General features: G+C 36.7%; 1 protein-coding gene across 1 annotated transcript in view; it reads right to left on the bottom strand.

Annotated features, from left to right (window-relative positions):
• Positions 1–17,950, bottom strand: part of CDH6 (cadherin 6) — a 103,023-nt gene that overhangs the window by 26,715 nt on the left and 58,358 nt on the right. Inside the window, exons 3-5 of the mRNA XM_052697563.1 lie at positions 4,816–5,110; positions 2,363–2,482; positions 177–344 (exon numbers count right to left, since the gene is read on the bottom strand). Coding sequence (XP_052553523.1) covers positions 177–344; positions 2,363–2,482; positions 4,816–5,110 — 583 coding nt within the window. The remainder of the gene's footprint in view (positions 1–176; positions 345–2,362; positions 2,483–4,815; positions 5,111–17,950) is intronic.

Raw genomic sequence — 17,950 nt, 5'->3', positions numbered from 1 at the left:
TTGTAATTAACCTTAGCAAGATCCTACTTCTTGCTTGTGTACTCCCTTTTTCTTTCTCAAGTGAAGTCGTACTCTCTAAATTCATGACAGCAGAAACTTGACTTAAAAAAAAAATACAAAAATACTAAATTCTTGTTTATTTTACTGTAAAGACTTAGAATATAAATATTCCATACTCTGAGGGAACCGAGGAGGATTGTCATTTACGTCGGTCAGCGTGATGTTCACAGTGGTGGTTCCTGATAATCCGCCCATCTGGCCTCCCATGTCCTTAGCCTGGATGACCACTTGATATTGCTCCCTGTTTTCACGATCCATGTTTAGCAAAGCAGTTTTAATAATACCTAAAATGTGAAAATTAAAAAGTAAACTTCACAAGTAATGTATTGACATCGATGAAACCTGTTATTAAAAAAAAACCCACATCCTAAGGAACAAAGCAATCTCTGTTGTAACGAGTAAACTTTGCCCAATACAAATATTTACTGTTATGAGATGGCACATTAAATTACAGACCTCTCATATCACCTCTCATGCTGCTGTCTATGTGACAGACACAACAGTAATGACATTCCCAGAAAGATGTTCTACCTATCTGTGAGCAGTGTTATTTTACATCTACACCCTTTCAGTTCCATGCTAAAGTCTCTCACTGAACTTGAAAAAGGCTCATTGTTTGTTATAATGCACTCCATCTTTTCTCTCCTGTTCTGTCAGTATTTTCATTTTGACAAAAAAAAAAAAAAAAAAAAAAGAAAGAAAATAAGGGAAAAAACTAACTTCAGCAATACATCATTAAAGAGGCAATACGACAACATTAAAATGGGAGAAGTTAATTAAAAAGGCTGTAAGCCCAAGTATATATATTTCTATTTATACATTAATTTAAATGATTTTGCCAGTCTGTTCCTTCTTCAAAGGTACAAAGTCATTTTTAAGCCCAACTCCTATTGAAATTCAGTCATTTAGATTTACCACAAAGCAAAATGCTTGTGTTCTGGCTGGGTATCTTAAGGCTAAGAACTGACTCCTTTGTAGACAAAAGGGATGAAATCCAAGCACTGAAATCCATGGGAAAATTCATAACAGCTTCAAGAATGACTTATTTGACTCTAGGAGTTTTGCAATTGATTTCCATGTGAGCACGACCAAGTCTGTGGTTTACCTTTCTTCCCTTCCATTCCTCATACAACCTTCTTGCTAAAAGGTTATTACTGCTAAACTCCTGGGTGCATTATCCATGTTATAACTCTAAGAACAGATATTATACTTTCCAAGTGAGAATGCATGCAGAAATCCTCTTTCTTGTACTATCTAATACCTCATGCTCCCTTTGATACTGGCTTCCCTTTTTTTCATATGTATTTTTTTTCGTCTCACATTTTTCTCTGACATCTCATCTTTACCTTGCCCAAGTCTCTAAGATTTAGATAAGAAACAATTTTAAAACCTGATTAATTGTTTGGAATGCCATTCTTTTCCTGTAAGGATGTTGAGGACAACCATTATCTCTAGCTTCAAGCAAACTATCAGAATGGATATTCCTATTTAAGGAGCCTCTTGAAATCTTCTATTACTTGTAGAAGTTTGACATAAGTCCTGAGATTATCTGTGTAGTGGGATAGTGTAGTAGTACAGCAGATTTGATCAATCAGAATTCACGTTTTACACACACAGGCTGCAAAGCAGTCTGTTATTCAGCCCATTAAAAATTCTAGTCACTGTGTATAATTTAAATATATTCCAAAAACAGAACTCAGAAGTTTGCAATTCGTGATCTGCTAGTGTAGCTCAACAGCCAATTTTACCTCTTCTATCATTATTCTTAATTAAGATTTCTTTCATAAAATTAGCATTAAAGTGATATGTTGCAGATGTACAGAAATTATAATTACTTTAAACAAGTTTTGAAGAAGCAGGAGGAAAAAAAAAAAAACAAAAACAAAAAAAAAAAAACAAAAAAAAAGCACCAAGCAAACCCTCAGTCTTAATTTAGCCATTATGAAGATATATGAGGATTAAGCACTTTTTTTGCACACCCACCTGTTTTCTCATTTTCTTCTAAAAGCCAACCTATTTGGTTTAATTTAAGCATCTACAGCAGTCTCTGTACCACTGCTTGTTAAAAATGATTGAAAACTGTTTCACATTCAGTACTAATTGTATTTATTAGATTTTGCTTTTAGATTAAAATATTGTAGGTGTCATGTTTACAAATGTATCGCTCAATTAAGTTTGTCAGATTTTGCACTGAATAAGATAAAATCTCTTTGAAGTTTTTGACTAATATGTCCTAGCTTGGCTTAGCATGTCATTTTAAATTGCAGACATTGTCACAGAATGACAGACAAGGTCTTCTGACCTGTCTCGGATTCTACGGAGAAATATGGTTGTCCCTGGAGAATGCTGTAGACAACTTTAGCGCTGTTCCCATATGTAGGATCATCGGCATCAGTTGCAGTGACTTGTACAACAAAGGTACCTGCAATAATAAAAGAAAATAAAAATCTTTTTTTTCTTTTTTTCTTTTTTTCTTTTTTTCTTTTTTTCTTTCTCATGGCTGAGACAGTTTATGATAAAGAAAAGCATAGCTGAGGTTCAAGTCAAACATAAGGTAAAAAAGTAGAGATGTCCTTATTTAGTAGGAGTTATTCTGCTCTCCAGTTTCCAAACTAAAATAATAGCTGGATTTTTCTCAGTTCATTAAACTGCAGTTATCAATTGGATACATAAATCCTTTATCATAAGTTTTAGGAACAAGTCAGAAACCCAGCTTTCATTAGATATGGAAGATGTTTAGAGTTTGAATCTGGCTCAAGAGCATACTTTCACAAATTTACTCATGCTTGTAACAGGTTAAATTAAAATTTACAGTCAGAACAATATTAGACTTTAAGGTGTTCGACATCAGAATGTAAATCTGTTTTTTTTACATATCTTTTAGAGAAATAAATGTTTTTGAATCCTGGTCAAAGTGTTAACAAATGTGATAAATGAGCTTAAGTTTAAAGATTTTAAGCAGATTTGTGAATAAAGCATTCAACTTCACATACTACAATGTGAATATTAGTGCAAGGTCTTGCATTTGGGCCGGAAGAACCCCAGGCACCCGTACAGGCTGGGAGGAGTGGTCCTTGAGAGCAGCTCGGCAGAGAAGGACCTGGGGGTCCTGATGGACGAGAGACTTAACATGAGCCAGCAGTGCGCTCTGGCAGCTCGAAAGGCAAATGGGATCCTGGGCTCCATCAGGAGAGGGGTGGTCAGCAGGGAGAGGGAGGTGATTGTCCCTCTCTACTCGGCTCTTGTGAGGCCCCACCTGGAGTACTGTGTCCAGGTGTGGAGCCCTCAGTACAAGAAAGACATAGAGATCTTGGAAAGGGTCCAGAGGAGGGCGACTAAGATGATCAGGGGGCTGGAGCACCTCCCCTATGAGGACAGGCTGAGGGAGTTGGGCTTGTTCAGCCTGGAGAAGAGAAGGCTGCGGGGCGACCTCATTGCAGCCTATCAATACCTGAAGGGAACCTACACCCAGGAGGGGAGTAAACTCTTCAGAAGGGCTGACAACAGCAGGACTAGGGGAAATGGATCAAAGTTGAAGGAGGAAAGATTTAGGTTGGATGTTAGGGGGAAGTTCTTCACAAGGAGAGTGGTTAGGCCCTGGAACGGGCTGCCCAGGGAGGTTGTGGATGCCCCATCCTTGGATGTGTTCAAGGCCAGGTTGGACGGGGTCCTGGGCAACCTGATCTGAATGTGGATGTTTGGTGGCCCTGCTAGGCAGGGGGGTTGGAACTACATGATCCTTGAGGTCCCTTCCAACCCAGGTGATTCTGTGATTCTGTGATTCTGTGATTCTCTCTTCACCAGGTGAGGTTACATTTGTGTGACAAGTCCCATGAATGAGAGAATATGCCCTAAAGTCTTTATTTTCATATTGCTTGAGCTTTATTTTAATCTCATTCTTGATTGTGATTAATTAATATTTCTGTCTCTGGGTATTTTTTCAGATTAGAACTATGCCTCTTGCCATTCAATCATCCATTTTTCTCTGACAAAAAATCAAAATAACCTTCCTAAGAATCTGAGAGAAAAATTCAAAACCTGCGAACTTCCCTGAAAGAGATCCAATCATAAGTCATATTTCAAGGAATTATCTCTCCCTCTTTTTTATTTTAATTCATTCTGATGGCTTGATATCTTTGAACAAACAAACGGAAAGATTTAAATGGACAGCAGTTGACTTTGTAGCTCAGTTTTTTTGCCTAATAAAAGCAACAAAATTAATAGAAAAGTAATGACATATCTTAGAATTAATGATGAGTTGACTTGGCTCACAGTTTTTTTTCCTGAAGTGTGTACGGTCACTTCTGCATCTCTCCTTTTGCACTTCTTTATGTTCTTGAACTAAACAATGTTAGCGGAATAGTTCTAGGGATGGTGTTGACCCATGTAGGTGATCATATCTTAACTACTATTACACTGCAACTAAATTATGTTATCAGTGTATGCTAAACTCTTTGAAGGTGTCCTGTAAGAGAGGTCAGCTCAGCTTACTTGCACTGTGAACTAAACAAGAATGCATTAACTTACTTTTCCCGTGGCACAACACAAGAAGCGTATTTTACTCATCTGATACTTTTGTTTTCAGCAAACTATTGTCACTAATTCCACTGGACACAGATTTTTTTTATTGGCTCAATTACTTCTACTCATCGCAAACAGCAGATGTCTGCATTCATTACCTTTCAGTTTGGGGCCCTTAATAAAATCTACAGAAAGAATTCAGATCAGACACAGAAATTAACTGTTAGCACCTACCAACATCTGACATTTCTGGAATGCTGGCATTGTAAACATCCTTTGTAAACATTGGCTCATTGTCATTGATATCATGGATCTTGATGATGAACTCAGATTCTGGTTCCACTGGTCTTCCAGTTCTTCGATTTATAGCCTGGGCACGAAGTATGTATACAGGCTTCTCTTCTCTGTCCAGTCTCTTTGTGGCTTGGATGTCACCAGTGTTTTCATTGATAATGAAAAGGTCTCCTGCTCCATCTCCAGAAAGGATATACTTAAGTGATCCATCTCCTTTATCCTGGTCTGAATGCAGCTGGTGGTGAAATGAGAATAATCAAGAAGGGGGGAAAATAAATAATTGAGACACAATTCTACATATTTCATCTCATTATCATGATGCAGGTTTGTTAATACCTAGCCAAAAGGCTGTACACTTCTTTCAGGAAATAAGATGATACCTCAGTAGGAGGACTGAATGGATGGAGTGGTATCTTGATGTTGCATTTGAAGTTGTTTTCAGTATTATAAAAAAAATCTCTGGGGAAACCTAGGAACTGGAGTTGCAGATGACTTTCCAAATCTGAGCATATATCAATCAAATCTAAATAATAGGGGTTTAAGTGTTATTCTGTGAATATATAGGATAGTAATCTCCAACAGTTGGAAAATCTGCAGAATCACGAATTGTAGTCAAAGAAAGAAAAAGTAGCCAGGGCAGTCACTTCTTGAGTTCAAATTCTGTGTGCTGTGCTTTTATGACTCTGGACTACATACAAATAAGAGTGAAAATACACAAATTCACAAATGCAGCAAATAAGAATTCCAGCCATTCCAGCACTGGCAATGAAGATACCAGTCACCTTATCCAAAGGGACACTGACCAAACTAAAACAAGGTGAGTGCAAGGGAAAGTAGAGAATAATGGTAGTTAACATACAGCACCTGAGCTTTCCCAGGAGATTTCCCTTGCTACTGAAAGTCTGCTTAATGCACATACAAGGTATAACAGATTAAATACTACTCTGAAGGTTGTTCCTTTGGTAAAGGTATATTTATTCCTTTGGCCTTAAAATAAATGTTAATCAAGTGTATTTTATTTTCTTGTTACATGAAATAAAAAAATATACTAAGGTGACTTCTAAGTTTGGGGAATCAGTGAAAAAATTCATAGGAGAAAAGCAGCAGATTCCTTCAAATTGTTGTTTTCATAGCAAAGATGTTTATGAGTAAGAGGAGTTGAATTTTCTCAATGAACTCTTTGCTTCTCATTCAGCATGCAAATATGAAATATATATATTTATGTAGCTGAATATGTGGTGAAGTACTTAGCATTGCTGGATAGAATTCTTTGTAGAAGATAAAGGTGTGTACGCTGAAAGAATATAGTGATCTTTACAGGTTTTACCACTGCTTGGCTATTCCCCAGGCACACTGGAAGGGCAGCCTCCAGTGTGACTGTATAGCCAATGTTTTGGGTTTCCTCCAACCTTCTATCCAGACCAGTGCAATGCTGGAAGCCTATTGACAGCCACCTGGTGGCATGGTGCTCCCTCATGGGTACTTATGCCTGTGGTCTCTACAGAAAGCATGATCAATGCAACAAGTCCATTTTATAAGGGTAAAATTCTTTGTTTTTATACAAAAATGTTTTTATATAATGTTTTTTCACAAAGGTTTTTATATAAATGTTTTTATACAAAACATAATTAAAAAAAAGTGTTAAATAGAACAAAATACATGAACTGTAGAACAGCAAATCATTACCAGATGTGCCGAGGCACATCTCCTTCAGGGAGAAAATGGGCATTCAGTGTAATTTTGCACGGAGCCTTCCTCTTGAAAATAAGAATATTGATAGCTAGCTTGTATGCAACATTTCATCAGGAGATTTCAAAACACTTCACAAAAGCAGTCAATCACATTTGCTTTGTTTTTTTGAATAGCAAAGTGTAGAAACTGGAATTTCCAAAAAGACTGTCTTGGAACTTGGAATACAGTTCAGATCTCCTGAGTCCTAGTCAATTGGACATCAAACCTACAGAAATGATATGATTTACCAGATACATCTTAAGCCTCTGAAGAATATCTGTTAGATCTGCCTGTTAAGAAGTCAGTCTACAAGTCTACTGTGGAAAGTAATTGTAATTGGATATTTGAGTATAATTTTCTCAAAAGCAATTTGCAAAAAAAAAGGCATAAAAATAACTCTTATTTAAAAATATGTATTTTTTTTATGACTGTCTCACATCCAGATACTCAATTTTTGTTTGCCTTGAAAGCTGCTTTAATTTTTTCTTTATCATAGTGGGAGAAAAACAGCCCTTGGTAACAGACTATCATTAATTCACACAAATCATGGAATAGTGCTGTTGTGAGACTTGTTATAGGATGAACTCCCAAACTCATTTTTATCACCATTTTAATTAAAACCGGTTTCAAGGAACAAAGTAGCAAAAAAGGTCAAGCTAGAAGGGGTGTTGGAACCATTGGGAATTGTCTTCCCTAGTATTCTTTAAGGAGTCCAGATACCTGCAAAGCTAAAAATGAAAACTTGTGTGATTTTTCAGTCAATTGTTTATGAAATTTCCACTCTTCTCCCATAACTAACCTATCAGTGTAAGATGAACTGTGGCTCTTGAATATCAAGACAATGTACATCTCAGTGTACCTACTCACTAACGTTAAGAATGAAGCGATTTTCATGGAAGGTTCAATCTCTAGCTTTTCTGCAAAAGCAGTAACTTCTGAAAATAAACATTTCCTATCGCAATGTTCTTTCCAAATCTAATATTCTAATACCTTCAACTTTCCTACTTTCCTAAGACATTACAGAACAGAATAAGTGCTCAGCTGGCCAGAAAGTGGCTTATCTGCTTAAGAGTCAGATCTAGGGAAGGTCATGTCCCATGTATGTTATGTAGAGTTAAGGCTGTCTGAGCATCTACTCATCGGTCCCAACAGTGACCTTCCAGTGTGCCATCATGTGTGGCCTGAAGAACATATTTCATAAAAGTTCTTCATAAAGGTATGATTATAATACTTAAGTAAATTACGACAGTTATTTAACCACTGAACATCAGGGTTGTTTTGTTTTGTTTTCTGTTTTGTTATGTGTTTGTTTTTGTGGAATAGGACAAAATCACAACACCAGCATGAACTGCTTAATAGCTAGGCCAAAGTAGTTTGAATTTTGTTCCTTTCTTTTTCAGAAAACAAAATGTTGTTTTTATATGTTAGAATAAACAAACAGATCTCCAGGAAAGTTTCTCATGGATGATAAATTTGCAACATTTACCACAGAGGAAAATATCTAGAAAAACAATTTATTATTACAGATTATATTATCTGTGCTTGACTGTTTGCTTGTATAAAATTTTACTCAGGCAAAACCATTCAGCTTTATTTTTTTAAGTGTCAATTTATCTTGAAAGCAATATTTTGCTTGTGTGAGCTATATGAAGTGAGAGATTGCTACTCCAACCATGTTAAAAAAAATAATTAGGAATAAAATTTAAAGGAGGAACAAATGGTGCGAGATTAGACCAAAAGAAGCGCCTGGAGGAGAGATGCACTTAAAAATGCAGCTGATGGTTTTGTATATAAAGTCTAATACAACTGTTAAGAGGATAAAATGAGTAATGGAAACATCCCCGCTTTCCTTTGCAGTTGATGGTATTTTTGCTACTCAGACCCTTCATTTCACAGGAAGTTTGCTGTAATGAAATAAGCATGGAAAGTATATTCCAAGTACTTTCAGCAGGACAGATACGAGACATCATATTTTCACTCTTTCTATTAACTCATGTTGCAAAAGAGTGTCCATTATCCTCTGCATAAAGTTATTCATGGGCCAGATAAATGGACCATGGCAGGTAATCATGAGATAGAATAAAATATTGTGGGATGCAATATTCATGTCAGCTGGGTTGTACTACATTACTGCTCCTCGATACAAATTTACTATGGCCAAAAGTTTTAAGGCTCTACTTAAAGTTAGATTTTTTTATTTCTAGAGGAACTTGGTGTTACTCAACAGCATTCATCTAATTTGGTGACAGAACTGAGCAATACCCCAAAGGTAAGCAAAATTGAGAAGTAGTAAGTTGCAATAAAAAGCAAATGCTTCTGCAATTGAGCTATATTAATATTATAGTAAATTGATTCACTCAGAATGTTCTCTGGACACTTTTGTGAAATCACCTATCAATCACTGGCTAAGGCTGAGGATGAACGACAAATTAAAGATTTTATTATGCCCTAGGCATACTTTCACTCATTTTACTTTAATGCCACTGTTACATGAACCATCTTCTTTGTTTTTAATGATTTACAGTAAGATAAAAACCATCCAGTCTTTTTCTCTCTTCTCTCCCTGGGAATATTCTGACCCAAGACATTCAAACATGGCTGCCAGAAAGAAAGTAGGGCCTCATTGCTCTGGTAACAAATATACAGCTGTTTAAAAAGACTGCAGGACTACAGCATCAGCTACCTGTATTTGACTTTGTACTCACTGTTACCTACATAATTAATTTAAAAGGAAAACTTCTTATTTATTACAAGGAGTCCCAATCTGAAGCAGCCTTGCTCTCCCCAGTGTCACTGACAGAAGCCCCCAGAAGCATCAAGGGTGGTGACAGAGGTGTTTTCTCAGCATGGAGAGGTATGTGAAAGCTGTGCTCAAAGTATTTGTGCTGTGAACACCTTTTTTTTTAAATTGTTATTATTATTTTGGAGTGAGTTTGTTTACAGCATTTTCTGAATGTGTATGTTTGGTGGCCCTGCTAGGCAGGGGGGTTGGAACTACATGATCCTTGAGGTCCCTTCCAACCCGGGTGATTCTGTGATTCTGTGATTTGCGTTCATCTCTAACACACGGTATTGCTCAACTTCAAAGGAACTCCAGAAAAATTTTACCAGGGTTTCAAAAATTGAATCAGGCCTATGCTACATAAATAAGAATTATTTGAGCAAAGTGCGGGAAAAAATTAAGGGTGACTTTCATGTAATTTTGTAAAAAGATTATAAATTGAAATGGCATGAAAGCAGCAGATCAAATTGGCATTAAGTAGTGCAATTCATTAGTGTTTGTCCTCGGTATTCTATGCTACAAGAGCTGTGCTCTAAAATGTCAGAGCATGCACAACAGAAGTAGTGTCACTGTGTTTCAATGCTGGCGAGGGCCATGGGCTCCTCGGATGGGCCAGGAGGCACCAGGTAGACAGGGCCTCACCAAGAGTAGGGCACCAGGGGTACCAAGCATCTCCCTCAGGGCAAGGCTGTGCTGTAGACCTGCAGGTGGCCTCTCTGGGCAGGGCTGTGAGGAACTGGAGCCCAGCTGTTCAGCATTCTTGCCGGCCCAATTACAAATCATGCTAAATTCACCTTGGTATGAAGCTATATGAAACTGCAGTACTAAAACTTGATAATGAAGGTGAGACCTCCTGTATTATAATAGGTTAAAATTAAGTTCTGATTTTTATTTTGTGTGTGTGTGTGTTTTATAATGGAATGCATTAGACAGAGGCAGCTTTCCAGCACACATATTTGTAATGAGGTTTTACTGAGAATGTACTTTTATAGCTTTGGTAATTAAATTCCAAAAAAAATTGAAATTACAGGCCATGGATATTCTCCAGAATGAAATAACATCCCTCCTCTACCTCGCTCTGTAACACTGATTTAAACAGCATAGTTAATCTCATTCATGAAATGGCTTTAGGTTGTGTAAGACAGCTGTAAATTGCAGTTTAGCTCCCACTAATGTCGTATTGCTGGTTATGATAACTGGAAATTCGGTGGGTAAGGTGGTTTCCATCCATCCTACAAATCAAGTTCCAATTCCTGTTGTGAATACAGCCCCCTGCTCCCTCAGTTTGAATGCAGTGCCTGAACCTCTACAATCACACAAGCCAATTGACCTTGGGATGTACATACTAAATCATCAACCTACAATTATCCAGAAATAAGCTGCCTCATGTCTTATTGTTTGTTTGTATTTATAAAAGGAACTTGCTATTCTGGGACTGCTGTAGCCACATTTTTGTTTCCTAGCACCACAATGAAATAGAGAGCAATTATTAAAGTGGCAAGTGGGCAGTTGGTATGCAGTTAACATAAAGAATCAGTGGCTTGGCAGTATTCATAGCAATGATTTCACTCCAAATTGAATAGATCCAAGCAGCAAAGCTCTGTCAAGTAATGAACAAATTCAACCACATGTGTTGCTTGAGGTCACATAGTGTGATGCTACAGTAAAACACTAAAAATACTATGATGTTATAATATTGCACAGTTTCTCTTTCAGAACAATAACTTTCTTGAAATCTTCCCTACCTATCCCTATAAAATCAACAAACACTGTCAATTAGTATAATAATTAACACCATTAGTATCATCAAATAATCATGCCTAAAGCTTTTGCTGAGCTTAGTGACTCAGTGTTTAAAGGAAAAAGATATTTTTTGTTCATTAGATAATAAGTACTTAAGTATATATTGCTGAAACTTAAGTAGATCTTTATTTGCTTCTTAAAATACTCCCAAATCATTATTTGTACTTCATTTACCTATATAGGCATTCACTGTGTCATGTGTTACTGGGACAAATACTTACAGAAATAAGTTATTTCAAGCCACGAAAGAGCCTTTCTTTTAAGAAGATAAAGCCACAAGATCTACTGGAAGATTCAGCATCACAGAAATAACAAATTTACTATGGATGTATGTGCCGTGTTCTTATGGCATCAATTATGGAAAGCACCATCTCCTTTCCTGGTCCACATAACCTTTCTATCTCACTCATACTAGTGCAAAATTACCATTACATGCTATTTCATACTTCTTGCTCTATCCACTTCCTCAGAACCTCTTAGCAAAATGCTAAGCTCCTTCTCATGTCCCATAAATCCTGACTGGAAAAAAAGACAGAATATGCTGAGGTCAGTAGTGGCTTGGTTTATATGCATATTTGCAGCACGGCCAGCTGAGCAGTCATGACAAAATGTAGGTTTCTTTACCTTATGCAGCTACTGTTCTTCCAAACTGTAATGAAATGAGTGTTTTCAACACCTTTATTCCTCTATAAAATTTAATTAGAAGTGGTTAATGGACTTAAAAATCAATTTGAGAGGCCAATGGACAGAGTACAGAGCATTGAGCTTAGTTATCTGCTCAGGTCACATACTTGGAAGGTTAATTTAAGATACAGGTACCTACCCTTTCACTGTTTTGTTACTTCAAAAATTTAGCTCAATTTTCTGGTAAATGGGAGAACTCTAAAAAAGGATTCAGAAGAAATGGGAGAAATGTGCTACAGTACTTGCAAATTTTCTTAGAGTTTAGAGAAACTAAGGGTTGATTCCTTTCTATTCTTATGTAAAGCAATTTGAAATTTATATAAAGATTTATACTCTACAGCCTCAAAATAGGATTTTGTCGTTTCCATAGAAAGTAAATAAACAACAGAAAAAAAAGTATTGACAAGATGAAAAGAAAAATGCTAAGAGACTCTACCAGGGCATAGCACCATAATTCCAAACGTACAGCTGCCAGAAAGAGCACTTCCATACAGGGGCTTTATTCAAACTATTATGACAGGTGCTTAAAATTAGATACCCTCTTTTTCACATCTCCCCAGTAACCAAAGATTAGTTTACTTCAAGGATTAGTTTACTTCAGTGATTAGTTTACTATAGTTAGAATAGTTACTTTACTGCAGTTAATAGTGTAAGCCTGAATATGGTTCAGTATAACCAATTCCTAAGTACTTGAATTTAAGGCAATTTTAATTTCTTGCACCAAGATTGTTTTTTTGTTTCAAGAACCTCCTCCCACTTGCTTATATTCTTTCTCTTCCAATATCTATGAATAATGATATATACTCTCAGTATTTTTCTTTGCAAGGCTGCCAGCCTACATGCATTCCGCCTGTGTAAAATGGTCACTTTTCAGTCCTCAAATAGAATCCTGTTTAAAATGCTGGTCTTTCACTTTTTTCAGTTTAGTAGATTCCAAAAGAATCCCATGAAGAGAAGGCCAGATATGGTGTTTCTAGTAGTTCCATGTAGTTTTCCTTGATTGGTCCATTTCAGTTGGCCTTTATTTCTGTATGATTACACACAGGTCTTGAATAGCAATGTTAGAATTTTCTATATCTTTTAGAAATAAGTAGATACATTTGTCATTTTTGTTGCTATGTTTAAGTAGCTTATTCCTGATATCCCAGGACTGACATCAAGGCTTTTCTAATATACGACCATTCATAGTGTACAGAATATATTTTTTTTTGTTGGTAACTCCTATTTTATCCTGTTTCCTTTCCTTCTTTCTTCCTGCAAGGTATTCTGGAAACAGTTATAGCAGAAATGCTAAATCAGGGCTTGACCCAGTGATTGAACACCTGGTGGGAAAAGCAAGGCCAATCCAGGGGAGCTCAGGTGCAAGCACTGTGCCTTAGTGACCAGAAGGGGTAGAGCCAGGATGCATCCTTTCCTGGACCTCACTGAAGGGTTGGCAGTGGAAGCAAGGGTATTTCACTGTAGATCCCTACCTGCTTGGTGGCTTCTAAAAGTAAGTATGTTTTGTTTTTTTCTCTCTTTTGTTTCTATGCCTGTGGCTGCTATCATTGAGCAAATCCTTACTTGTTGTAGCCTAGGACTTAGCTATCCCACTGTCGTTGCTGTGTTTTCTATTGCATAACAACAATAAGAGGTACGATAAGAGTACTGAAATCAAGCATGAAATACTGAAGTAATATCTTAATGATACAGAGAACTGAAGAGTTACTAAGGATAAATAAAATCTATGTGAATGGTTAGAGTTATTGGAATTTTTCTTTAATCTGTAAGGGGTTCCAGGATGTTGGAATAAAAACGAAGTAGAATAAGAAATAGAGTAGAAAGGACACTGAAATAAGAATTTGACATTTGACCAGGGTCAGGAGACAAAGTGCTTTTTTATTTGACCCCTCCAGGCTTGTGTTCTCCAGGTAGGCTGGAAGGCTCTTCTTATTCTTTTGTGAGGGTTATAGGTGAGACTGTATGGTCTGAGGTAGATCTTCACAATTACTTGTCTGATACTGTGATTCTGGGGATGTGGGACAGGCTGCCCAAAGAGTAGCCAGGAACTTGCTGTCCTATTTAAAATGTCGAAAACTAAGAATAAACACCCATACTCTGCTGACTCACACCTTTGTTACACACCCTTCAAGATCACAAATGGTTTTCTATCCTGAAGTGCAAATATGCAGCCACAGCTAATCAGCTTTGCAAAAAATCGATTGAGAAGTGTCAATCCTTTCAACATTGCCTAGGGCCTATCAACTCTTATCCCTCTTGGGTTCCACAACTGCTGCTGCTCTTCAATTTGATTAAATAGGGACAATGGCACAAGAGCTTTTTGTCCTGAACTGCAGTATATCAAGCTGGAAAGATCCGTTATTTTGTTGCTCCCTCACTCTAGGGGGTAACTTTCCATCAGATCTTAAGGATTATTGAACAAAGCTGCAAACTAAGTAAAGGTGTCTCCATGTACTCCTGGGCTGAAAGATGCTCAGCCCTTCTTTGGTAATGCAGTCTTATTTGTCCCTTTTGCTATTATCTCTAAACACAATTATAACAGGAATTCACTAAGTTACAACAGACAAATAGGTCTTTTAATTTATAAAGCACAATACACTTCTGTGTCATGTCTGATCATCTCTATTCATAAAGGTCCTTGACTTTCACTTTCTTTTATCAAAATTCTTGCTTTCTTTGAACTACTACATAACCACAAGAAAGAGACCCAATCTCACTTTGCAGCTATTAAAGAACTGCAAGCCATTATGCTTCTGAGTACTGATTTCTCTCACTTAAAAAAGAGTATACATATGTTGTGAAATGATTTCTACAGCTTTGCTTACTGTTTGGTTCATCAAGCTATTGCCTGAAAGATTACAGAGCCCTGTTCACCTAAACTGTGGTGGTCATAACAAAACAGCATTGTACAGACTTCTAGAATTGCCTTCACAAAAGCTTGGAGATCTGTTTTTTATTCAGTTTTCAATTCCTTATGAACAGATGAAGCTGTTTAAACAATCTGCTTTTCAGTTCATCTATTTCAGCATCTGGCATTTCTCTGTTGTAGTGACCACCACTCTTTTTTTTTTGTTTGTTTTGATTTTAAACTGTTTGTTAGAAACAGTACCTGGGAGACAGGAGGCTTAGTTTATCTGAGTCATCAGTACCCAGTGACTGAAAGGCATAAAGGGCTTAGCCACCCTAGACTTGTCATAGCTTAGCTGAGGTACTAAGAATACTTTCTTGCATGTAAATCTGAGCAGAAGATTAGGAAAGATTAAAAAATGTTTTATTAACTGATGTGTACACTTCAGTGGTCAGCAATGAAAATTCAATCCACTGAAGCTTTGAAAGCCATAAAGAGGTGTATAAGTCATTTTATTTCAGGAGACGGATTATCATTACTCCATGTTTCCTACCATAACTGGATTGTCAGTCATTGGTTTCAAATATGAGTCTTAAGGACTAAATGAAAAAATGAGTTTGACACATAACTAATGACTTCCTTGGCATTAAAAAAAAAAACAAAACACAAAAACAAATGAGTGAAGCTTGTTTAAGTGCACCTCTGTGCACTTAAGTGTCACTTAAGTGACAAAGGACAAGGTATGCAGTGGAAAACTAGGCTTGTATTTGGAAATGCAGAACTTACTGATTTTAATATTGCCTCTTTCAAAGTCTTACTGGCTGACCTCATATCACTATTTGATGCATTCTATGCATTCTATTCTAATGTGATTTGAATCTTAGGTGTAATTTGTTCTATGCTAGCTTGTGGAAAAGATTGTTTAAGTGAAAGCAAAGAAGATTCTGTAATGCCAGAAAATATAATTGCTCTTGTGTTTATTATCTACCTGCTGAAGGCCACTGTCACTATATTAACTAAAAGAAGAGATAGATGGGGGAATTTCTGCACTCTGGACTGGTTATATTAGCTCAATAGCATCTGGAGGTATTTTAAACTTATGACTTTGAACTAAAATAAATATATGTTTTCTGTCAGGTGAGCTGTGGAGTTATGGAAAGTTAAATGCCTAATTTGTAACAACTTTCAGTGGGAGTGCAATGAGCCTCTAAAGAAAAGCACACTTCCCTGGAAATCTCTTCCCTAAATCCCCATTTTTCAATGGGAGTTGTGAAAACAATTCAAGAGCACCTGCTTCCCTCGCAGCTTTTTTTTTTTTTTTTTTTAAAAAGTCAGAACAAAATTGTTCCTTTATCCCGACATTCTTTTATATCTCAAAGAAAGGTATGTGCATGGGAGCAGATGTCTACAGCACAGTTAATGTGCCTTTACTCTTTAAGTTTATTTAACATACTAACTGTGTCCATTTTCAAGAAAAGATGCTCACTGAGCCCAGAGGCTAACACAGACATGTTGTGTTTTAAAAATTACATGAGAATAAGGTATCATATGAGTTTGTACATGCACATACCCATTTAATGGCAGAATACTTTCATGGGTCGATCTACATATCTTTGAGGGTTTCCAATGACTTTAATGGGACTTCTATCATGTACTGCATTACTCAGTCAAAAAAAAGGAACTCAAATAATAGTAGCTGGCAGCAGGCATTTACTGAGATTAGGAGTTTTTTGGTTGTTCTTGTTTTGTTGCTTTACTTCTTTTTCCCCCCCAAAAAGACTACATGCACTTTTGTAACTAATAGGCTGTCTTAGCATACATTCCTTAATCTTTAATTTGCCTGATTAGTATAGTTAATAAAATCAATCTGTGTTACATATCCAGCTTTAATTGCCTTTATCATCTTAGGAAATTTACCCAGGGTCAATTGCTTACTCTTTAGGAGAGATCTGAATTATCCATTTCACTGAAAATTTCTTAGACTCATAAACTTTTAAAAAAAATAAAATAAAATAAATTTTTAAATCTCTCAAATCATCCCACAGCAGCTTGAATTTAATATTACATCAGTGTTGTTCTTTCTTTGTAGATATAATGCAGATTCATAAAGCTAGATGAAGAAATGCATTTTTAATTTAGTAAAAACCTCTATTCCTTGAGTGGGAAAAAGGGTAGGGGAGATATTCCTTCATGGTGAACTAGGAGGAAAAAAAAATTGCTTGGCCTAATAGCCAGAAATGTTTTTTATTGGGATACGGTTGAATAAAACATCAGGCTTCTTCAGTAACAGCTTTTTTTCTGTTCCCTGATGGATGTGCTTGAAAGCAAATGCTCATCCTTTGCTTACTGACAAAGGTGATCCCTTGATATTCTGAGCTGCACTTGATGCTGACAATCAAATCCAGAGGTATGTGTATGAATTTTATATGCTGTATAAAATTGTGTGGAAGGGTGGAAAGTAGGGATTGGAGAAGTGAGGCTATAGAGAAACATTCAAACAAATGGGGAACTATATTCTGATTTAAATCAACATTTAACAAAAATGAAATAAATTCATAACCACAAGTTGAGTCTTCAATCTGTTTGCCTACCTGGCTTGTCTAGTTCTGTGATTCAGAAAGTGAGGAAGGCAAAAATATCTCTGCACTGTCACACTTCCCAAATTTATTTCTAAAAGTCTCTGTTGCGTAAAGAGATAACTAGAAAACTGTGTGAGGCAATAGTTACAATTGAAAAGGCCACATATATAAGTCTTAACCATGTTCTTTCTGGAAAGCTGTTCAGCTAAAAAATTCTTTGTGGGAAAACTTGGCCAAGGCTGCCATTGAGTAAGTTTTTCTTTCAAAAGAGCATTCTTCAAAATATCAGCCTGGATGAAGGAATGGGTCGCATGGCTCAAATGTTGAGATAAACAGGTGTTAGAACTTCAGGAGGGCAGGGGAGTGGATTAGCAAAAGATCAGCTCAGGTAGATGTAGCATTGCTTTGGAACAGGTGAGCTTGCAGATCAGATCAGTCAAGAGCTTGCAGATAAAGGACAGATCAACATGAGTGATATCATGGTACAATCCACTACAGACTGCCTGCTCAAAGAAATGAAGTACTTGAAGCCTTTGTTAGACAGATGGAGGAAGGAAGCTGTGCAACTGAAGGCTAAGGTACTCAAGAAGGACTTCAATCATTCTGATGTCTGCTAGAAGAGCAATATGGCAGTATGCAAGCAACCCA

This window comes from Tympanuchus pallidicinctus, unplaced genomic scaffold (assembly GCF_026119805.1).
Source record: "Tympanuchus pallidicinctus isolate F22 unplaced genomic scaffold, pur_lepc_1.0 scaffold31, whole genome shotgun sequence".
Lineage (NCBI taxonomy): Eukaryota > Metazoa > Chordata > Aves > Galliformes > Phasianidae > Tympanuchus > Tympanuchus pallidicinctus.
Note: the sequence above shows the minus strand (reverse complement) of the source record. Positions and strands in the feature narration are given on the sequence as shown.